At 44.2% G+C, this 24,807-nt stretch overlaps 1 protein-coding gene across 1 annotated transcript in view; it reads right to left on the bottom strand.

Annotated features, from left to right (window-relative positions):
• Positions 1-24,807, bottom strand: part of LOC126162751 (ATP-binding cassette sub-family C member 4-like) — a 386,365-nt gene that overhangs the window by 80,607 nt on the left and 280,951 nt on the right. The window contains exons 14-17 of the mRNA XM_049919433.1: positions 22,732-22,925; positions 19,532-19,841; positions 12,334-12,484; positions 4,711-4,817 (exon numbers count right to left, since the gene is read on the bottom strand). Coding sequence (XP_049775390.1) covers positions 4,711-4,817; positions 12,334-12,484; positions 19,532-19,841; positions 22,732-22,925 — 762 coding nt within the window. The remainder of the gene's footprint in view (positions 1-4,710; positions 4,818-12,333; positions 12,485-19,531; positions 19,842-22,731; positions 22,926-24,807) is intronic.

Raw genomic sequence — 24,807 nt, 5'->3', positions numbered from 1 at the left:
CGCGTAACTGTGATGATGTTCCATAGGCACATAATTTTATTACAAACCGCTTGTGAGGTACAGTGTCAAGAGTCTTTTGGAAATCTAGATATACGGGATCAATTTGAAATCCCTTGTCAGTAACACTCAGCACTTCGTATAAGTAAATAGCTAGTTGTGTTTCACAAGAACGATGTTTTCTAAATCTGTGTTGACAGTGTGTCAATAGCCTGTTCTCTTCGAGGTAATTCATAATGTTTGAACACAGTATATGTTCTCGCTGAATATCGACTTTAATGTTATCGGCCTGTAATTTAGTGGATTACTCCTATTGCCTTTCTTGAATAGTGATGCGACCTGTGTAACTTTCCAGTCTTTGGGTACGGATCTTTCGTCGAGCAGGCGGTTGTATATGACCGTTAAGTATGGAGATTTTGCGTCAGCATTCTCTGAAAGAAACCTAATTGGCACACAGTCTGGACCAGAAAACTTGCTTTTATTAAGTGATTTAAGTTGCATCACTATTCCGGGGATATCTTCTTCTAAGTCACTCATATTGGCAGCTGTTGTTAATTCGAATTCTGGAATATTTCCTTCGTCTTCTTTGCTTTAGTAGCACTATCATCGATAGTATTTCCATTGATATTGCACAGAGAAGGCATTGATTGTGTCTTGCCGCTAGCATATTTTACGTACGACCACAATCTCTTTGGATTTGCTGCAAGGTTTCGAGACAAAGTTCCGATGTGGAAACTATTATAAGCATCTCGCGTTGAAGTCCGCGCTAAATTTTGAGCCTCTGTAGAAGATCGTCAATCTTGGGGATTTTGCATACGTTTAAATTTGGCATGTTTTTTCGATGTTTCTGCAGATTTATTTTTTCATAGGTTCTTTGTGAATTTCATAGCGCTTGTGTTTCTGTACATACAGACAGTGTGTAACGGGTAAAAGTGCAAATATTTCTATAGGTGGCTGAGGATTGTGTGCTGAACAGTATTTACGTCATTTGCAGACTAAAAGTTGTACCTATTACAAAATATTTTTAGGCTGAGCAGTATTTCCAAGCACTTGTAGCAAGAGCAAAGCCATTAATGCCTATTTATCCATGGGTAGCAGATGTGCAGGGTGATGAAGTGGGGATGCAAAATGTTTAGTCTATACTGACAGACGTAGTACACTTAGTGGTGCAGTTATAACCATGCAGAGAACCTCATGTCGTAAAGTTCGTGACGTATTTGTGGGAAGACTCTTCTGGTCATCGACGCTCAGTTCGAAACGAGATTCATCACTGAAGACAATTCTACACCAGTCAGTGAGATTCCAGGTCGAAGACGTGTCTGGAGACGCCCAGGACTGCGGTGGGATACCTACATGACTGACGCCCACCACACGGCCCAACAAACAGGAGCGTTGGTCACGGATGGCATTTCTTCTCGTAGCAGGACCCCTTTGTTTGTCATCTGCAGCAAGCTTACAGCCCAGCGGTACGTCGACAATATTCTACGCCCTGTCTTGTTGCGCTGCATAACAAGTCCTCCTGGATTTACATTTCAGCAGTACGATGCCCGTCCGTACACGGTGAGAGTTTCTACCGCTTGTCTTCGTGCCTGGCAACCCTACCTCGATCAGAAAGGCTGCCGGATGATTCCCCAGTTGAGAACGTTTGGAGCATTATGGGCAGGGCCCTCCAATCAGCTCGTAATTTTTACTAAATAACGTGGCAATTGGACAGAATTTGCCACGATAATCTTCAAGAAAACATCTAGCAACTCTGACTGTCAGTGCCCAGCAGAATAGCTGCCTGCGCAGGGGCCAGAGGTGGATCAAAGAATTACTGACTTGATCAGTTTGTGTAGCTCGTTCTGTTGACCTAATAATCTATTTTTTCTGAAATTGTAATCTGTACATGTACATAACATATACTGATTTCCGTCCTATTCGGATAATTCCTTCGTGGTACGCCGTCATTTTTTTTTTTAATTTATTTAGAGTATACGAGGGCATTCATTAAGTGATGCAACATATTGGGTCTGTAGGCGCACTTGGTACCACTCTACTGGTCGACTGCAGAGGCAACGTCTTGCTGCATCAGTAACTTCCCCATCATTCACGTACTGTTATGCACGGAGTGCATCCTTCATTGGGCGACACAGGTGGAAGTCGGAAGGTGCGAGATCCGGGATGGAGGGTGGACGAGGAAGAACAGTCCAATGAAGTTTTTTGAGCTCTTCTCGGATTCGCAGACTTGTGTGAGACCATGTGTTGTCATGGAGAATGAGAAATTAGTTTGTATTTTTGTGGCGACAAACACACCGAAGTGGTTTCTCCCGTTTCCTGAGGGTAGCGCAGTAGATTTCAGAGTTGATCGTTGCACCGAGAGGGAGGACATCAAACAGAATAACCTCTTCAGAGTCCCAAAAGACTGTAGCTATGACTTTAATGGCTGAGGGTGAGGCTTTGAACCTGTTCTGCGGAGGAGAGGCAGCATGGCACCACTCTATGGATTCCAGTTTTGTTTCTGGTTCGAAGTGATTTTTTTTTTTTGTTATTTTTTTACACGTTAAGTTCCGTAGGACCAAATTGAGGAGCAAATCTCCAAGGTCATGGAACGTGTCAGTACATGAACTTACAACATAAAAGTAATAACAGATAAAAATAAATGTTCATGAACGTGAGAAAAAGTCAGTCCATAAGTTTAAGTAAACGCTATCAGCAATACAATAAGAATCAGCTTAATTTTTCAAGGAACTCCTCGAGAGAATAGAAGGACTGACCCATGAGGAAACTCTTCAGTTTCAATTTGAAAGCGCGTGGATTACTGCTAAGATTTTTGAATTCGAGTGGCAGCTTACTGAAAATGGATGAAGCAGTATACTGCACACCTTTCTGCACAAGAGTTAAGGAAGTCCGATCCAAATGGAGGGTTGATTTATGCCGAGTATTAACCGAGTGAAAGCTGCTTATTCTTGGAAATAAACCAATATTGGTAACAAGAAACGACAATAAGGAATATACGTATTGAGAGGCCAATGTCAAAATACCCAGACTCGTGAACAGAGGTCGACAAGAGGTTCGTGAACTCACACCACGTATTGCCCGAACCGCCCGTTTCTGAGCCAAAAATATCCTTCTAGAATGGAAAGAGTTACCCCAAAACATAATACCATACGACATAAGTGAATGAAAATAACCAATGTTTCATCGCCCGACGATCCTGGACAGAAAAATATCAGAATCAGCCCCGTAACACTGAAGAAAATTCACACAGATGGTCCTTCGTTGCTCTTTACGGTCTTCTGTTAGGCGGCGAGGAACGTAGCGGGCACACACCTCTGAGTACCCTAAGTGGTGGACGGTGTGTCAGCACTACCAACAGAGACGGCCAGTTGTACAACGAGATGATTGATTGTGATCCATCAGTTCCCTCCAATGAGAGAGTCCGCACGTTCCAACATTGCAGCAGTCACAGTTCTGGACGGTGGACGACCGGTCGGCACGCAGGAGACTGGACAGGTATGCACGGCCATATTGCGATGATGACAGACGCCTTGCCCAACGACTCATTGCGCTTTTGTTCACTGTCATGTGTCCGTAGATAGTCTGCAAGCGCCTATGAATGTCTGCAATGCTCTGGTTTTCCGCCAAAAGAAATGCAGTGACAGCTCTGTGCTTGGAACGACCTCCGTTACAGACGCCATTTTGAAGGCTACGTAAAGCGCCACCAACAATTGGAACTTCTTGAAACTACAGGGGCTGAAGCTTAAATATTTGACGAAGTGCCACAACAAATTCCGCGTTTTTTCAAGCGAAATTGGTAGAGAGAAAGAAGTGTTGCATTACTTATTGAACGCCCCTCGTACTTGTTTTTATATGCAGACAAAAGAGGTATCAAAAATACAAAGCGAATGCACTAAACCGAGCTTATAAAATACAGGAAGACGGATACTGTCAACCCAGAATTAGGCCACTCTGCATGTAGCTGCGTTTCCCGCTACTAGCTCACCAGTTGAGCATGTCAATTCTAGGGCCAATTGTGAGAGGCGCTGTAATTTGAATTTCTCCGTAGCAACACACATGGCTGCTGTCAGCTGTAAGCAATAGCCATTCTATTGTCCTTGGTTCCATAGTGGAAAGATCATCCACCGCCAGCGCTTATGTACAGTGTGAGATCTTCTCGGAAGTGCCTGAATAGTTCAGTCACTGACAACATTGCCTGCATAGGGCAAGGTTCCGAGTTCGAGTCTCGATCTGGGGAAGGGTTTTAATCTGCCAGGACAATCGTTGATTATTCACAAATTACTAGAATGAAACAATAAACAAGCAGTTTCATAAAAGAAATTTAATTTCTTTACCTGAATGAGATTTTCACTCTGCTGCGGTGTGTGTGCTGATATGAAACTTCCTGGCAGATTACAACTGTGTGCCGGGCCGAGACTCGAACTCGGGAGCTTTGCAAAGGTCCCGAGTTCGAGTCTCTGCCCGGCACACAGTTTTAATCTGCCAGGAAGTTTCAATTTCTTTACCTGTTTCAGGCACTTAGTGTCCTTCTTCAGAAGGTTGTGCCTATTGCATTATTTATGAGTGTCAGTAACAAAGTGCAAGCAGCAAAATCCCATGGTCATGAAGTTCAGTCTCTGCATAAAACTATAAATTACTTCTATAGGGAGAAAAAGCTTGAAGCTTTTACACGGGTTCGGTCCCCATAGTCACATCTGCAGCTAAAGTGCTTACCTGGTGGGCGTCGAATTCTCGCTTGACGACCTCCTGGATGCGCGAGGAGCGCACAGTGGTGAGCCCGTTGATGGTGTCCGACAGGTGCGAAAACACAGGGCTGCGTCCTGCGAACAGTCCAAGCGGTCTGGTTAGGCGCGGCTCGGTTGTTAGCACAGGCCACCGAAATGTCAGTACCTCACAAAACGCGTTTTCTTACGAAACAATCGTGAGTCTTTCTCTGGTTAATTATTCCTTAAAGTTAAAGCGGTCACAAATGATAGGACTCCAACCTACCACAGTCACAAAAGAGAGAAAACACTTAAGCGACGACTGTTTTACAAGCTGATATGTACTGTAGCGCATGAAAACTGTAGAATTAAAAGTTTTCAGTCAACAAGTGACAGAAGTGTTGACACAGTGATATCACTCTATTATTTTCCTTTTAGTTTTGTTGTGCGTTCCTTACTCTCCTGAAACGCAGTCAAAGTGGGCAGGTGCAGAAATTTCTTTTCCTTTCAGCCATACGACAGGCGGCTAGTAGGACAATAAGAGACCAGATTGGGAACGTGCGGTGAGGGTGGTGAGTCGCAGTTTTGGAATCTTCCAGAAAGCTGAGGATAAACTCCCGGAAATATTTGTGAGAAACGGGAGCAATGGTACCAGTTTCACTGTTGCGACAGATCTGACCTTTTCTGTTAAGACCACTTGATGTCAAAGAGGCTCGTACTGAATAATGCAAACCAGCAATTGTATAATGGAACGAGAAAGTCCATTACCATATTCCTACCACAATCACTGTGAGAAACGAATGAGGCAATACAGATTTCCATGACAATGCAAATGCTCTTTCGAACACATTATACCGCTCAATTACAAGTACCGTCGAACACTATCTACATTACGACAATGTTGACAAGCGAAGATTTTTCTGTTGGTTGCAGTGCAACTGTGAGATTTGAGGCTCCCTGTTGAATCCCATGTATAAGCTATGCAGGCCCTGTGGCAGAATCATAAGGCCTGCCTTCCACTGAAATAAGTTCCTGATATAACGCGTAGAATGCGTGATTCCGTTAATTATGTGATTTGAAAGAATTTTAAAGGATTACTTTTCCTTTTTTCTACCGAAAACCAGTCTGAGGTTGACCACAGTGTATTACATCACCAGAGTCTTATTTTGTCTTTCTCTGGTATAATGATCGCGGAACTTCACTGAACACTCTCCCCATAAATTAATCACCAGCCCAGGTACTCTGATGCCCCTAGATCCAAATCTAACATTCCATGGGCTTCCAAACTTCACCCATCCTCTCCTGCCGGAACTTGAAACAACGCCTTATTCTATGATGAAATATGTGTCGAGATATAGCCTTTTTTCCAGCCCTAATTAACAAGCACATCTTTCCATTTTCTCTCTCCTACATCCTCCGTCTCAATAATTGTTAGTTGCTTCTTGCAGTGCCACTGGCCACCACAATAGGTAGTCATCATTCCACCTACATCTTGAATACGATCATTTTCGTGCATCATCAACATTATATCTTAGCAGCTGTACCACCATCTCCGATTACATTTTAACGTTTGTGTAAATTTATAAGCTTTTTTAAAATCGTAAAATTTTTCATCAATGTACGTTCTGAATCCTCTATTCATTAACTCAGTCACCATATTGGCACCGAGACGGAAGACAACAGAAAGAAGACCGAAATACTGAATTCAGTCTTCCGACGTTGCTCCATCACGGAAGATCGTAATTTGTTCCCTCCTTTCAATCATCGTACGAACGCCGAAATGTCAGATACTGAGATAAACGATCGCAGAATACAAAAGCAACTACAGTCGCTCAGTGGCGGAAAGGCATCAGGACAAGATACACTATGTGATAAAAAGTATCCGGTCACCTGGCTGAAAATGACTTACAAGTTCGTGGCGCCCTCCATCGGTAATGCTGGAATTCAGTATTGTGTTGACCTCCCTTAGCCTCGATGACAGCTTCTACTCTCGCAGGCATACATTCAGTATGGTGCTGGAACGTTTCTTGGGGTATGGCAGCCCATTCTTCACGGAGTGCTGCACTGAGGAGAGGTATCGATGTTGATCGGTGAGGCCTGGCACGAAGTCGGCCTTTCAAAACATCCCTAAGGTGTTCTATAGGATTCAGGTCAGGACTCTGTGCAGGCCAGTCCATTACAGGGATATTATTGTCGTATAAACACTCCGCCACTGTCCGTTCATTATGAATAGGTGCTCGATCGTTTTGAAAGATGCAATCGCCATCCCCGTATTGCTCTTCAACAGTGGGAAGCCAGAAGATCTTAAAACATCAATGTAGGCCTGTGCTGTGAAAGTGCTACGCAAAACAACAAGGGGTGCAAGCCCCCTCCATGAAAAACACGACCACATCATAACACCACGGCCTCCAAATTTTACTGTTGGCACTACACACGCTGGCAGATGACGTTCACCGGTCGTTCCCCATACCCACACCCTGCCATCGGTTCGCCACATTGTGTACCGTGATTCGTCACTCCACACAACGTTTTTCCACTGTTCAGTCGTCCAATGTTTACGTCCCTTACACCAAGCGAGGCGTCGTTGTGCATTTATACCGGCGTAATGTGTGACTTACGAGCAGCCGCTCGACCATGAAATCCAAATTTTTTCACCTCCAGCCTAACTGTCATAGTACTTGCAGTGGATCCTGTTGCAGTTTAGAATTCCTGTGTGATGGTCTGGATAGATGTCTGACTGTTACACTTTACGGCTCTCTTCAACTGTCGGCGATCTCTGCCAGTCAACAGACGAGGTTGGCCTGTACGCTTTTGTGCTGTACGTGTTCTTTCACGTTTCCACTTCACTATCACATCGGAAACAGTGGACCTAAAGATACTTAAGAGTGTGGAAATCTCGCGTACAGACGTGTGTCACAAGTGACACCCAATCACGTGACCACATTCGAAGTCGATGAGTTCCGCGGAGCGCCCCATTCTGCTCTCTCACGATGTCTAATGACTACTGAGGTCGCTGATATAGAGTACCTGGCAGTAGGTGGCAGCACAATGCACCTACTATGAAAAACGTATATTTTTAGTGGTGTCCGGATACTTTTGATCATGTAGAGTACCTGTAAGATTCTAAAAAAATAGTGCGAAAGAACTCTCTCCCCTTCTAGCAAGAGTTTACAATAGTTCGCTGGAGCAGCCAAGGGTACCTAGCCACTGGAAAAATAGCAAGTCATTCCCGTTTTCAAGAAGAGTAGAAAGGCAGATGTGCATAATTATAGCCCTAAATACTCGACGTCAATCTATTGTAGAATTATGTAACATATTTTATGCTCAAGAATTATGACGTTTTTGGAGAACGAAAAGCCCTTCTAAAAATCAATACGGATTCCGCAAACAGAGACGTTACGAAACTCTGCTCGCTCGTTTCCTCCATGGGATCCATGGCTCAAAAGACAATGGCGCTCAGGTTGATGCCATGTTCCTTCAGGAAGGCATTTGACACCGCCCAGTACTGCCGTTTGGTGAAATAATACTAGTTTACCGAATATAGGACCAGATTCCGACTGGATTAATGACTTCCTTGCAAACAGAATGAGACATTTCGCTCTTAACGAAAAAAAATCGACAGATGTAAAGGTAATTTCCGGAGTACCCGAAAAAGTGTGATAGGACCGTTGCTGTTTAAAACGTACGAGTATATAAATGATCTAGTAGAAAGCGCGGGAAGCTTTTTAAGACTGTTGTCTGTAAGGAAGTCGCAACGCCAGAAGACAGTATCGATTTGCAGGATTGACGAATAGTGTAAGCTCAGGCAGTTGACGTAAAGGAAAGTAAGAGATTGCGCACACAAAAGAAAAGAAATCCACTACTGTACAACTACACTTTTGATGGCAAACTGCTAGAAACAATATCTACTGTAAAATTTCTAGGAGTAACTATCCAGAGCGACATGAAGTGGAGTGGCCACATAGAAAAATAGAATGGGAAGCTGATACCAGACTGAGAGCCATAGGAAGAATCTTAAGGAAATGTAACTCATCCACGAAAGACGTGGCATACAAGGCTTTTGTTCGACAGTTTTATGAGTGTTGTTCATCTATCTGGGATCCTTACCGTGTAAGACTGATACAAGAAATAGAAAAGGTTCAACGAAGAGCAGCGGGTTGGATCACTAGATTGTTTAGTCCCCTAGAGAGCGTTACAGAGATCCTCAACAAACTCCTGTGGCAGACGCTACAAGAGAGGTGTTGTGCAACACTGAGAGGTTTACTATCGAAATTTCGAGAGAAAACTTTCCGGGAAGAGTCGAACAACATATTACTTCCTCCCACATACATCTCGCGAAATGACCACGACGAGAAAATTTGAAAAATTAGGACTAATACAAAGGCTTACCGACAGTCATTCCTCCTACTCTCCATTCCCGAGTGGAACAGGGGAGGGGGGGTATCACTTAGTGGTACCGGAATTACACTCCACCATACACCGTTAGGCGGCTTGCGGAGTATGATGTAGATAGATACTTTTATTTCGTATATTATTGTAGAACGTGGAAAAGCTCTGAATTAAGAGAGCGGTTTTATCGGTTGCTAGCAAGTCCTTCAAGGGAACTGAAATAACAGTTAAGAAACAAACTGAGTGATTCACTCGGGGTTCATCGTTCATTACGCCGCTGACTCAAGCTGTCTGCCGGACTGTCCTGCGGGCGACAACCCTTCGCTACCATGACTTTGTTTGTTGATATTTGTATTTACTGCGGCTGTGCTATTAACGACTTGCTGTGAGTTAGTTTACGGACTGCCACTTCTGACTGTTAACTGTACAGGCACTTTACGTGTTGTTGTGTGTGTTCATACCTGTAGCGACCTTTGCTAGTGAAAATATATCATAGCCCAGGACGGATATTTCAGATTTCGCTAGTCTTTCCAATCTCTTAGTCTACTGCCATTCCAACACGGACGTCCATGGTTCTACTCTGGCGACTAGAGTTTCAGTGTCAGATCCTGAAACGAAGACTTAAAGCTACGTAAAAGAAACACATCACGTAAAGCATTTCAACAAATGGTGGCTCAAATAATGTTGCCGTTATTATTTTCAGTCCGTTGACTGGTTTGATGCAGCTCTCCTAGTTCATGTGTGTAAATCTTACGTAACTGCTTCAGCCTACGTCCATTTGAACCTAATTGTGGTAGTCAAGTCTTGGTCTCCCTCTACAATTTTTGCCGCCCACACTTGCCTCCGTTATCAAATTGACCAGTTCTTACTGCCTCAGAATGTGTCCTATGACCCAGTCCCTCCTTTTAGTCAGATTGTGCCCTAAGTTGCTTTTACCCCAATTACCTCCTCATTAGTTATCAGAACTATCCATGTAATCCTCAACATTCTTCTGTAGCACCACATTTCAAAAACTTTACTTTCTTCTTGTTTGTAATGTTTACCGTCGACGTTCCACTTGGGTACAAGAATGCACCTCAGGTAAACGCATTCATAAAAGATTCACTAATACTAAATTTATACATAATTAAAAGTAATATCTGTTTTCAAAAAATGATTTTGGTCGTAGAAACAGTCGGCATTTTATATCGTCTGTAATTTGGGCCGCATTACTTATTTTACCAGCAGCTAAAAAGACTCATCTACTACTTTTAGTGTCTCTTGTCACAATCTAATTCCCTCAACACCGTCTGATTTAATTCGACTATATTCCATTACTTTTGTTGATGTTCATCTTACAACCTCTTTTCAAGACGCTATCCATTTTGTTCACTTGCTCTTTCAAGTTGTTTGCCATCCCTGACAGAATTAGAATGTCATCAACTTCCTCAGATTGAATATTGTCGGGAATTGGCAAAAAACATTGTCTCACTCCCTTCTCAACTACTATTTCCCTTCCATGTCCTTCGACTCTTATAAACGTAACTTCGTTTCTCTACAAATTGCAGATAACCTTCTGCTCTCTGTATTTTATTCCTGTTACCTTCATACTTTCAAAGAATGTAGTCCAGTCAACATTGTCAAACGCTTTCTTTAAATCTATAAATGCTATAAACGTCGATTTTCCTGTCCTTTACCTATCCCCTAAGAAAAGTCGTGGGGCGAGCAGTGCTTCCCATGTTGCTACATTTCTTCGGAACCCAAACTGACCTTCCCCTGGGCTGGCTTCCACCAATTTTTATCGTTGTTACCGTTCTTCTGTTAACCTTTCGTTCTCAGTATTTTGCAAAGGTGATTTGGTATTATTCACATCTGTCAGCATCTGCTTCTTCTTTATGTCTGTACATATATATCTTGCACACCTGGTGGAATACTTTTGTCCAGGCTGCCTCTCCCAAGGATCGTCATAATATTAATACGTGAATATCGAAAGCGGAAGTACCGATTTTAACACTAATTATACAAGGAGGGCCAATGAAATCTATACAATTCGAAGAGACTTTCCCACAGATGTGCACCAGAAAAGGCATGGATGTACGCAACTGTTAAGATACGTAGAAGGGATTAGACATACACACAAATGACAAAAGTTTTCCTCTGTCTCTCACACTATTACCAACTCCTACCCCACGTACCTATCAGGTGCTACGGTAGAGATGACGCACGAAAGTAATAACGTTTAGTTCAAGTGGCTCTGAGCACTATGCGACTTAACTGCTGAGTTTATCAGTGCCCTAGAACGTAGAACTACTTAAACCCAACTAGCCTAAGGACATCACACACATCCATGCCCGAGGCAGGATTCGATCTTGCGACCGTAGCGGTCGCGATGCTCCAGACTGTAGCGCCTAGAACCACTCGGCCACTCCGGCCGGCTAATAACGCTTAGTGAAATCACATTCTAGGACTTTCATGTTTGGATGTTGCAGGTGGTTCATTTACAGGAACACACGCATACTGGGCAGCTACAATATCGTTAACAGTGGAAAAGAAAACATCGTTGTAGCAAAGCATTCGGGGGCAGCACAAGACTGTACAAAACGTTGTTCTTTGGCGTCGGTTTTTCGCTTGTTTTTTTCTGACTTTTTCATCTGCCACCGTTACCACAAGAACAAGCGAATTCCGAGTCCGATTATAGATATTACTTATGCCGGTACTACTCGTATTTTACCTCTCTAGTTTTAAAGAAAACAGTTCCCACTATTGCTGCATTTGCAATTACCATTAATTGGTCAGTGGGACAAACATTCGAAAAAGTTAGGTATTTTAGTAAGGGAACCAGTTTTTGCGCGTGGTCAGTTATATGTTGTATTAGGCAGAGTTCGGTATTTCGATCGTTTCAAATTTTATATTTCTGAACATAGCAAACAGGGTTATTAACGTTATTTAGCGAATCATTAAAGAATATTTACCAAAAATAAAGTTTAAACTGAAGTTTTGTATCGTTAAATTGCAGAATTAATTTTCTCACACTTCCTCTATGTCCCTCCTTACTCTTTTCCTAAATCTGCATAGTGTTCAGGTAAGAATCAAGAATCTGCTGATGAATAAATTCCAATTAATTATGTACAACAAAATTTTACTGTCGTTACATTACAAACACAATTAGTTTCAATAATACTGAGGGTATGTTCTCTACTCCAGGGGTTCAAACACTACGCAACCGAAAGCGCAGTATTAAAGAAATGAGGGAGACGTTACTTACTAATGCCCTCCATCCGCTTGACGTTCCTGCCGGTCGTGATGAACATCACTGCGAGCCAGATGAACAAAGAGGCCAGCAGCGCCAACGGGATGAGCACCAGGTACTGCACAGTCGCCACCACAATGATTATGGCGAACACGTACAGGAATATCTGGAACGAGTCACCAAGAGCAGGCTTACCTATCCGTGCAAAATAGCTGTACGCATGGCCAGCATCAGTGTTGAGCAGCACAAATTGAAATTACGATAGGAAAGCGGAAGCACTGTGGTAGCATCCTTGTTACAGTAAACCCAAACTGCTGAAGGGCATAACACAACGGCAGTTGATTCTATAAAGCGTTGCAAACAGCAATAGGACAGTCTTTCTGAAACGTTTGAGAGTGGCTTCCTCGAAAAAGACAAGGCCAATATCTTTTCCCATCTTTCTTCCATCCGAGCTTAAACTTCGTTCCCAACGAACTCGGTAAGAAATTAAGTACTACTATTCACATACACAAAAATGTGTGCCAATGAACTGAGTCGATATTATAGCATCTCCATCCGCCTTTACGGTTTCACAACTGGTTGGAGTGCTTTGGGCACCTGCACTTAGTAATCATTATCTTTGAAAGGCCACAATATTCCATTAGTTCAAGAAATTTAGGTATAAATTAAATTACACTGAAGATAAAAATACTTTCTATGTCAAGCGCAGTCATTAAAAGAGAAATTAGATTTGGTATTTGCAAAACCATAGAACAGATTGTTCCCTTCGACTAGGAAAAAAAAGAAAGAAAGAAATAAAAAATAATAAAATTGGGATTGAACCGCGGAAGTTTGAATTGTCCAATACCACTCCATCTAAGCCACGAACAGATTTCTCAACTTTTGTACTTCTCTCATCCTATCCTTTTTATATTTAACTGCATAATGTCCGAATCGAGCGAGAGCGACAGTACGCACTGTTTGAGACACAAATACTTAGAGCTTAACGATGAGAGCTTTGAGAAATTCAGTTTAAAGAATTAGTAGGAATTTACTCTCGGTTCGGTGCAACGTTTGTTGAATTTTACACAGATAGTGTAACCAACGTCTTTGAAGACGTCCCTCACACAAAGGGTAAAACTTCGCCACAGACCGTCAGGTGGCTTGCGGAGTATGGATGTAGATGTAGATGTAGAATTCCATTCGGAATTGATGTCCATCATCAAAATCAATACATGATGTGACCCCACGGGCACTAACACTTTGTTGTAACAAGGAAGCAAACAGCATTCAAATATTATCTTGAAGAAGTACTTCCCATTCCTGGAACATTAGATGTATTACTAAATTAAGATTAGTGGCTGGAGGATGAAAATACACATCTTCCCATCGCGTCACAAACATGCTGCATTGATAATAAATCAGGAGATCAGGTGTTGGTGGTTTGAACTGCAATGTGGACTTGCTGGTTGAATTTGCCGTTTGACAATCGAATCATGATGGGTATAACAAAAAGGGTTTCCTGTTTTTGGCCCATACTGGCGAGCATTTAACCTCCTTTCAATAATAACCAAAACAGTTCAGTTGTCACAGTTCGCTCACCATGACTCCTGGATTTGGTGGAGTATTGGTATCGAGAATCGCTACTCCCTGTGACCTTCGACAAGGTCATCTACGGACACGTTGGTGTCGATCTGACTGAAAACCGAATGCCACTCCGTGCCCCGTAAAGTAATAATTACTCCAACGAAATTAGCCCTAATCACAGTTTTCGTCCTTTTTGAATAAAATGATTGTGGATATTAGGCCGCGTCATTGTAAAGCAACTAAATTTCCGACGTTTCGACTAACTTGCTGCGTTCTCGTCAGTGCGTGTTTTTTTTCTATTGTCATTACCTTAACTTTTCTTTTTACATTGTTGGTTTATGTTGACCTTCTGTATGTTACTGTATTTTGGTAGCGTATCATCTCCAATTAAAGGAAGTTACTTTGCGACTGTTTGGCGGTTAAAAAATCACTTTATCTAGAAATGTAATTTTTGTGTAAAAATATTTGGCGACTGTATTTTGCAATTAGCTACAGTTAGTTTGGAAACATCCGTTCTCTTCTTCATTCTCTTCGGTTGCTAAAATGGACGCACAAACATAAGACATTTTTGAGGTACTTCTCTCTCTTTTCACTTCATAAAACTCATTGCTTTTGTTGGTGATGTGTGTCCAGTCCCTGTTGATGTTCACTTATTCCCATACCAATTTGGTGGCAAATCTGAACTTATTTTACTTTCTCTTTCCCTCAGCGGATATATATATATATATATATATATACACTCCTGGAAATTGAAATAAGAACACCGTGAATTCATTGTCCCAGGAAGGGGAAACTTTATTGACACATTCCTGGGGTCAGATACATCACATGATCACACTGACAGAACCACAGGCACATAGACACAGGCAACAGAGCATGCACAATGTCGGCACTAGTACAGTGTATATCCACCTTTCGCAGCAATGCAGGCTGCTATTCTCCCATGGAGACGATCGTAGAGCTGCTGGATGTAGTCCTGTTGAACGGCTTGCCATGCCATTTCCACCTGGCGCCTCAGTTGGACCAGCGTTCGTGCTGGACGTGCAGACCGCGTGAGACGACGCTTCATCCAGTCCCAAACATGCTCAATGGGGGACAGATCCGGAGATCTTGCTGGCCAGGGTAGTTGACTTACACCTTCTAGAGCACGGTGGGTGGCACGGGATACATGCGGACGTGCATTGTCCTGTTGGAACAGCAAGTTCCCTTGCCGGTCTAGGAATGGTAGAACGATGGGTTCGATGACGGTTTGGATGTACCGTGCACTATTCAGTGTCCCCTCGACGATCACCAGTGGTGTACGGCCAGTGTAGGAGATCGCTCCCCACACCATGATGCCGGGTGTTGGCCCTGTGTGCCTCGGTCGTATGCAGTCCTGATTGTGGCGCTCACCTGCACGGCGCCAAACACGCATACGACCATCATTGGCACCAAGGCAGAAACGACTCTCATCGCTGAAGACGACACGTCTCCATTCGTCCTTCCATTCACGCCTGTCGCGACACCACTGGAGGCGGGCTGCACGATGTTGGGGCGTGAGCGGAAGACGGCCTAACGGTGTGCGGGACCGTAGCCCAGCTTCATGGAGACGGTTGCGAATGTTCCTCGCCGATACCCCAGGAGCAACAGTGTCCCTAATTTGCTGGGAAGTGGCGGTGCGGTCCCCTACGGCACTGCGTAGGATCGTACGGTCTTGGCGTGCATCCGTGCGTCGCTGCGGTCCGGTCCCAGGTCGACGGGCACGTGCACCTTCCGCCGACCACTGGCGACAACATCGATGTACTGTGGAGACCTCACGCCCCACGTGTTGAGCAATTCGGCGGTACGTCCACCCGGCCTCCCGCATGCCCACCATACGCCCTCGCTCAAAGTCCGTCAACTGCACATACGGTTCACGTCCACGCTGTCGCGGCATGCTACCAGTGTTAAAGACTGCGATGGAGCTCCGTATGCCACGGCAAACTGGCTGACACTGATGGCGGCGGTGCACAAATGCTGCTCAGCTAGCGCCATTCGACGGCCAACACCGCGGTTCCTGGTGTGTCCGCTGTGCCGTGCGTGTGATCATTGCTTGTACAGCCCTCTCGCAGTGTCCGGAGCAAGTATGGTGGGTCTGACACACCGGTGTCAACACACACACATACACACACACACACACACACACACACATATATATATATATATATATGTGTGTGTGTGTGTGTGTGTGTGTGTGTGTGTGTGTGTGTGTGTCGTCTTTTCTGTACAACTGCTTTAACTATTAAATAGTGTGCCGTTGCATAATCTAGTCATTTATAATCTGTTTTCTGTCTGTAACTGTTTCCTGTCTGTAACTGCCTTCGTTAGGTGGAAATTTTTTCTATTGTACGTTTATAGTATCAGGAATATCGAAAAGGACTTTACAACTTTGAAAACTCATACTGATTTTTTCATTTAATTTAGAGATAAAGTTTTGATGGCATTTTATTGCAAACTACATCAAGTTTTTTAACTTATACGCAAATAGGTTCAACGCGACTTTTATTGGTTATGCGGCATACCTCCCACCTGAAATCGAATATCTTGCCAAACTCGCTGCAGCATGATAGGTGTGCTGGTTCTTTTGCGAGGTAGATTCTAGCTCTGAGCTCTGCTAGAGTAGGCAAACAGTCATACGTGGGAGGCTCAGCTCTCATGAAGAACGCCAGGTCGATGTCGTAGGTCTGTTCACAAAGGTTTGACTTACTTGCTTTATAACGTCGTCAGGCACATGGGGACGACTTGAGGAATTTCTATGTCTTATCGAGCATCCACTATCAATAAAACGCTTACGTCACACATAAATAGTAGCCCTACTGGGAGGATCTTTACCTTACTCTGTACGAGAATCATGTTGCACAGTTGTCACAGACTTCGACTCTTCAAACCAATACGCACAGCGGACATACTCGGGACCGGTAAAGGCATCCGTTTTTGCTGCAACTGCCACTAGCGCTTGCGGTGGTACGATTCTGTACTAGCGTACCATGCCAGTCAAAACGCGATCTATTTTCCTCCACTAGACCAAGACTAAGTCTGTGAGTCGTCTGAATGAGTTTTGGTAACTTTCCAATTTGTAAAGTCCTTTCTGATACACCCTGTATAGTCTGTAAGCCAGGGTTCATTAGGTGTTGATTACTACTCGCTAGGGCACTTCAGCAGATGTAATTTCGATGGATTGCTCACGCGCTGCCTGCGATATGGAATATGTATGCTACAATAGGATTCACAGGTCAGAGCAGTGTTGGCAGTAAGTCGAGTTTAGTAGCTCTCAGAGAGCAGTCGTGTTTTGTAGCTCGCACAGAGCACTTGAGTTACGGAGTTCGGACAGGGCAGTGCAGCAGTTGACTTGTGTTGGGCAGGTCGTGCAGAACAATGGCGGTGCCTGAGCGATATGGTATAAGGTAAAAAAAATTATTGTTCTTTGTTGCCGCGCGCATATGTTAATTGCCACAACTGATTTAACCACAATTGTAATGTTAAAGTCCCATGTAATTCCTTGCAGAAATACTTGTTTTGCAAATCAAACTGCCTTTTCCTGTTGCTAGTTACTTTATTTATCCCATAGCGTTTCGCCTTCTCCTGTTCTAAGGCATCATCTGTGGGATCTATAACGATACAGTTTTGTTAGTTCTAGATTATCAAACAGTTCAATTCGCGATTTTTTGTAAAAAAAAAGTAATTACTTAAGATTTGCTGATCTGCGTTTCCTGACATCTGGTCTGGAGGTCGCACTACCACTTTTGTCACAGTGATAAAACTGGTAGTGCGACCTCCATATCAGATGTGAGGAAACGCAGATCAGTAAATCGTAAGTAATTACTTTTTTTTTTTTTACAAAGAATCGCGAAGTGAACTGTTTGATAATCTAGAACTAACAAAACTGTATCGTTATAGATCCCACAGATGATGCCTTAGAACAGGAGAAGGCGAAACGCTATGGGATAAATAAAGTAACTAGCAGCAGGAAAAGGCATTTTGATTTGCAAAACAAGTATTTATATGCTTGCTGCGGAGGACGGTCACACAAACAAACTTGGTGTTGCAGAAATTTTGTACTGAAGAAAACATTTGATAGTCATTTATCTGAGTTTAGATTTTACGAATTCTTCCTGTGCATACTCATGTTGATTAAGCAAAAGAAAATCAGTTGTTTTCCTACAAATGAAAATCTAGTGGCCAGCATTGCACTGGGCTGCGCCAAAAATTTCTTATAGGAGCAGATATATAGACAGCGTTATCCGGCGACATCATTGTGAGGCAAGAATTTTCAGTTTATTAAGGATGATTTCACAGGGCCATGACGCAGCGCTGCTGACGTCAAAACTTATTAATTTCGATATGCAGTCAGTCTTTAATGGAAGGTCACATTGAAATTGAAATTTTATTATTGGAAAGAATTTATTTTTATTGGGAACTTAAACGAGATTTTTTCTGTTGGGAGGTTAAAAGACTGTGGCTGGATTTTCCCCATCTGGAATCTCCCCATCGCACCCCCCTCAGATTTAGATATAAGTTGGCACACTGGATACGCCTTGAACAACTGAACACAGATGAATCGAGAAAACAGGAAGAAGTTGTGTGGAACTATGACAAAATAAGCAAAATATACAAACTGAGTAGTCCATGCGCAAGATAGGCAACATCAAGGTTAATAGAGCACAGGAGTGCCGTGGTCCCGTGGTAAGCGTGAGCAGCGGCGGAACGAGAGGTCCTTGGTTCAAGCCTTCCCTCCAGTGTAATGTTTAATTTTTTACTTTCGCAAAGTTATGATGTGTTCGTTGTTTCATAGACGTCTCTGTTCACTGTAATAAGTTTAGTGTCTGTGTTTTGCGACCGCACAGGTAAACCGTGCGATTAGTAGACGAAAGGACGTGCCTCTTCAATGGGAACCGAAAACATTTGATCGCAAGGTCATAGGTCAACCGATTCCTCCACAGGAAAACGCGTCTGATACATTCTATACGACACTGGTGACGGCATGTGCGTCACATGACAGGAATATATTGTCTACCCACCAAACTTGTACACTTGGCGAATGGGTAAAAAGATTCTTCTACCTTACCCGATTTCGGTTTTCTTGTGGATGTGATAATCACTCCCAAAAAAGTGATGAAAACATAAGAGTTTGTCACATAAACTGAAAATAAAAAATCAAACTTTTCACTCGAGGGAAGACTTGAACCAAGGACCTGTCGTTCCGCACCTGCTCACGCTACCACGGGACCACGGCGCTCCTCAGCTCACATTAGCCTTGATATTGTCTATCTTGCGCATGGACTACTCAGTATGTATATTTTGCTTATTTTTTCGTAGTTGCACACAACTTCTTCCTGTTTTCTCGATTGATCTGTGTTCAGTTTTTCAAGGCCTATCCACTGTGCCAACTTATAACTAAATCTGAGGCGGGTGCGATGCGGAGGTTCCCTTGTGAGTAAGAAGAGCTGCATATAAGCTCGAATATCCAGTTGTGTGCTAACACGGCTACTACAAGAACTTCAAAACAAAGTGGTGAATATGCTGTAGTATCAGTTGTCTAGCGTTCTGTCAATGCGTTCGTGGAGTAAGAGTTTCCATTCTCGAACTTAGAGGGCGACAGCAGAAACGCGTTGCATCGCGCGGTACTTACGTCCAACATGTCGAGCGTGGGGAAAGGCAGCAGCTCGTCGACGGCGCCGATGTCCTTGGAGAAGCGGTTGAGGATGCGGCCGGAAGGGTTGGAGTCGAAGAAGCGCATGGGCGCGCGCAGCACGCGCTCGAACATCCAGTTGTGCAGGCGGCGCGAGGCGCGCATGCACGTGCGGAAGAAGATGAGCGAGCGGCCGATGCACGAGGCGATCAGCAGCGCCACCAACCCGCCGTACACCGACACGAAGAACTCGCCGTCCTCCGCCGGCAGCTCGGGCGTCTGCGCCTTCCGCGCCTCCTCCGCCGCCGTCCTGTGCACCGAGGAACGTTCAGCGGATAGGCCGTTTTGAATAAAAACCCATTGGGTACAGGCAGTGTCATTATAAAAACACTGAAACAACTCTCAGAACGGCATTTCGGCCATTTTCAGTGGTTCTCCTCGGGGTCATTTTACCACTGGTATCCTCTACGGAGAAGTGCGTGTGAAAGGCGTAGGGGCTACTGAACGTAGTCTTATATGGCGAGAGGTGGAAACAAGTAAGTGAATCGAGGAACAATGTCGTTTTGGTGGTCCAGATCTTATGGTGTTGACACACTCAGTGCTGCGCGGGCGTACTGAGCCCCAAATCTCTGAACACGGTTCACTCACTGGTCAACGTTATTTTGACACTGTACTCCTTTCTCAAGTGCGTCTTTTCGGGGTTCATTCGGCGCTGACTTCATTGCTTTAGATGAAACGAGAGGATATTCAGCGAACGGGCTGGGCTGCCCGCTCCCCGAATTCAATCCCGTCGTTCACACTCTTGCACCAAACTCATTGTTTTTCTCCACGACCATCGTACTGTGCTTCGTACTGTTCCGAATTATTGGACAAGAAAAGGTGTTTATAATTTCAGTATAGGCGCGTATATCGTGTTTAATGACAGTGCTCGACCCCACACAGCGACCCGAACTCGACCAAGAATTCAGGAACTGTTGTAGACGACACTAGAACATGCTTCCTGCAGTCCAGACTTATCACCCCGCGATTTTCATTAGTTTGGGCCACTAAGGAAGCAGTCGGAAGACTGATATGACGACGATGGCGATGCCGAAGTGTTCATGCACAACTGGCTACTGCAACAGCCACGTTCATTTTACGAAAACAGGATGAAGGAACAGCCTGTCCGCTGCGAAAAATGAGTTTCCCGTTCAGGAGACTAAATAGAAAAATAAGTTTGTGTGTAAGAATTTTTCGCGAGGTTAAATAAACTTTTAAAAAAATTCGGATTGTATATGATTAACCTTCTACATCTACATCTACATCTACATCTACATGTACATCTACATCCATACTCCGCAAGCCACCTGACGGTGTGTGGCGGAGGGGACTTTGAGTATCTCTACCGGTTCTCCCTTCTATTCCAGTCTCGTATTGTTCGTGGAAAGAAAGATTGTCGGTATGTCTCTGTGTGGGCTCTAATCTCTCTGATTTTATCCTCATGGTCTCTTCTCGAGATATACGTAGGAGGGAGCAACATACTGCTTGACTCCTCGGTGAAGGTATATTCTCGAAACTTCAACAAAAGCCCGTACCGAGCTACTGAGCGTCTCTCCTGCAGACTCTTCCACTGGAGTTTATGTATCATCTCCGTAACGCTTTCGCGACTACTAAATGATCCTGTAACGAAGCGCGCTGCTCTCCGTTGGATCTTCTCTATCTCTTCTATCAACCCTATCTGGTACGGATCTCACACTGCTGAGCAGTATTCAAGCAGTGGGTGAATAAGTGTACTGTAAACTACTTCCTTTGTTTTCGGATTGCATTTTCTTAGGATTCTTCCAACGAATCTCAGTCTGGCATCTGCTTTACCGACGATTAATTTCATATGGTCATTCCATTTTAAATCAATCCTAATGCCTACTCCCAGATAATTTATGGTATTAACAGCTTCCACTTGCTGACCTGCTATATTGTAGGTAAATGATAAGGGATCTTTCTTTCTATGTATTCGCTGCACATTACACTTGTCTACATTGAGATTCAACTGCCATTCCCTGCACCATGCGTCAATTCGTTGCAAATCCTCCTGCATTTCAGTACAATTTTCCATTGTTACAACCTCTCGATATACTACAGTATCACCCGCAAAAAGCCTCATTGAACTTCCGATGTTATCCACAAGCTCATTTATGTACATTGTGAATAGCAACGGTCCTACGACTCTCCCCTGCGGCACACCTGAAATCACTCTTACTTCAGAAGACTTCTCTCCATTGAGAATGACATGCTGCGTTCTGTTATCTAGGAACTCTTCAATCCAGTCACACAATTGGCCTGATAGTCCATATGCTCTTACTTGTTCATTAAACGACTGTGGGGAACTGCATCGAACGCCTTGCGGCAGTCAACAAACACGGCATCTATCTGGGAACCCGTGTCTATGGCCCTCTGAGTCTCGTGGACGAATAGCGCGAGCTGGGTTTCACACCATTGTCTTTTTCGAAACCCATGCTGATTCCTACAGAGTAGATTTCTAGTCTCCAGAAAAGTCATTATACTCGAACATAATACGTGTTACAAAATTCTACAACTGATCGACGTTAGAGATATAGGTCTATAGTTCTGCACATCTGTTCGACGTCCCTTCTTGAAAACGGGAATGACCTGTGCCCTTTTCCAATCCTTTGAAACTCTACGCTCTTCTAGAGACCTACGGTACACCGCTGCAAGAAGAGGGCCAAGTTCCTTCGCGTGCTCTGTGTAAAATCGAACTGGTATCCCACCAGGTCCAGCAGCCTTTCCTCTTTTGAGCGATTTTAATTGTTTTTCTATTCCTCTGTCACTTTCGCGTGATAGTTGTTTAGAGCTGAAAAGTATTCAACTAATGGATAGTTGGATATGTGACTCGTGTAGCGATTGATACGGCACCCGTATGTAAGGCCACTGGTTTTCCGATTTTGTTTATGAACGCGTCGCAAAGTGTGACACTTCCCATTCTCTGTTTCCTCTAGTAGTGCGTCCTTAGCGGGACATGGACACGGTTTTGGTGAGGAGGGGAGTTGAAACTTGCGTATAGTTGGATTGGTGACATGATGGTTTCCCAACGGTTTCCCAATTGACGTGAGAAATGAATTGCTGACTTCAACGCCGAAGCACATTTGCCGTGGTGCCCAGCAATACAGTGGTATTGGAATGAGGAAGCGTTAGGCAGGACTCACCAGAAGGAGACCCAGTAGTCGCAGAGGCTGAGCACGACTTGGGCGCCGATGAGCGTGAAGAATACGAAGAAGAGCGTGATGGGGCCGCCGCCGGCGCGCGCGTACCCGAACATCACCTTGCCCAGCGCGCGCGTGTCCACCACCTCGGCGTCCTCGTCGTCCACGTCCGGCGCCGACAGCTCGCCGTTCGCCGTCTGAAAGCACGCGCCCGACCACTCACACGACTGGCGATCACTAAGGACTGCCAAAACCTGCCCAGTTACCGCTCAGATTAAAAAAAAAAAAAAAATCTGCTGAAGCACTCGACAGAGTGAAGGCCGCCGGATATGATAGATTACCCATTAGATTCTAATGTGCTGACATCATATACAGTACATGTATGGCTCTTTGTTTAATAGTAGTTAATAACTTGTTAAAATATGTCGATCCTAGAATATATAAGATGCGATCAAAAAATTTCTATTCGGAGCCCGTACAGCCCGCAATCGGTATAAGGCAAAATTACATCTACATTTATACTCCGCAAGCCACCCAACGGTGTGTGGCGGAGGGCACTCTACGTGCCACTGTCATTACCTCCCTTTCGTGTTCCAGTCGCGTATGGTTCGCGGGAAGAACGACTGTCTGAAAGCCTCCGTGCGCGCTCTAATCTCTCTAATTTTACATTCGTGATCTCCTCGGGAGGTATAAGTAGGGGGAAGCAATATATTCGATACCTCATCCAGAAACGCATCCTCTCGAAACCTGGCGAGCAAGCTACACCGCGATGCAGAGCGCCTCTCTTGCAGAGTCTGCCACTTGAGTTTGCTAAACATCTCCGTAACGCTATCGCGCTTACCAAATAACCCTGTGACGAAACGCGCCGCTCTTCTTTGGATCTTCTCTATCTCCTCTGTCAACCCGATCTGGTACGGATCCCACATTGATGAGCAATACTCAAGTATAGGTCGAACGAGTGTTTTGTAAGCCACCTCCTTTGTTGATGGACTACATTTTCTAAGGACTCTCCCAATGAATCTCAACCTGCCACCCGCCTTACCAACAATTAATTTTATATGATCATTCCACTTCAAATCGTTCCGTACGCATACTCCCAGATATTTTACAGAAGTAACTGCTACCAGTGTTTGTTCTGCTATCATATAATCATACAATAAAGGATCCTTCTTTCTATGTATTCGCAATACATTACATTTGTCTATGTTAAGGGTCAGTTGCCACTCCCTGCACCAAGTGCCTATCCGCTGCAGATCTTCCTGCATTTCGCTACAATTTTCTAATGCTGCAACTTCTCTGTATATTACAGCATCATCCGCGAAAAGCCGTATGGAACTTCCGACACTATCACCGTCACTAACTTCCGACACTATCGCCGTGAGCACTGAGGCAACCACCCCACCGACGCACTAGGTTCAAGATACCCGTTTGGTAAAGCAGTAACCACCTACCACACATCCTCGTCCGACAGGAATCGTCGACGTTTCAAGGCCTTATTAAGGACCGAAGGCGTGCTAATCGTATGGGGAAATATCAGGACCACAGGGCGGGTGTCGGATTGTCTCCTGCTTGAGTTGGTGCGATACGGGGACGTGCTTTATCCTGAACGAGCAGCACCCCTTATTGCAGTTTCCCACAACGATGGTTTTCGACAGACGTATTGTCCCATACACATTCTTCATCCTCCGACAGATATCTACTGATGTTTGTCCTTCAGCTGCCAAGAAAAGAATTACCGCACATTAGTCCTCTTTGGAGGCGTTTGGTAATAACGTCGCCATATTTCACGTTTGTGCATTTACCGCAAGCACGTCGGAATGACGCGAATGCCACAGTCAACCTTTGCTTACATGTAGGTGCTTATATACCAGCATCGGAGTCGCGCTACGTTACATATACCCTGCAGCAACGTCTTCAAACAGAAACTTTTTGAACGCCTCTTATAGATGTCATTAACAGTTTTGCCACGTATTACGCACTTCGTGTACTTCAGATGTAAACAGTGATGTACAGATACTGCGCTACTGAAAGGGCATAGCGAACGCTCTCACTTTCCTGACGGGTGTGTCTCTCGTTCCT

This window comes from Schistocerca cancellata, chromosome 2 (assembly GCF_023864275.1).
Source record: "Schistocerca cancellata isolate TAMUIC-IGC-003103 chromosome 2, iqSchCanc2.1, whole genome shotgun sequence".
In the NCBI taxonomy this organism is placed as follows: Eukaryota; Metazoa; Arthropoda; class Insecta; order Orthoptera; family Acrididae; genus Schistocerca; species Schistocerca cancellata.
This window is presented reverse-complemented; position numbering and strand designations above follow the sequence as displayed.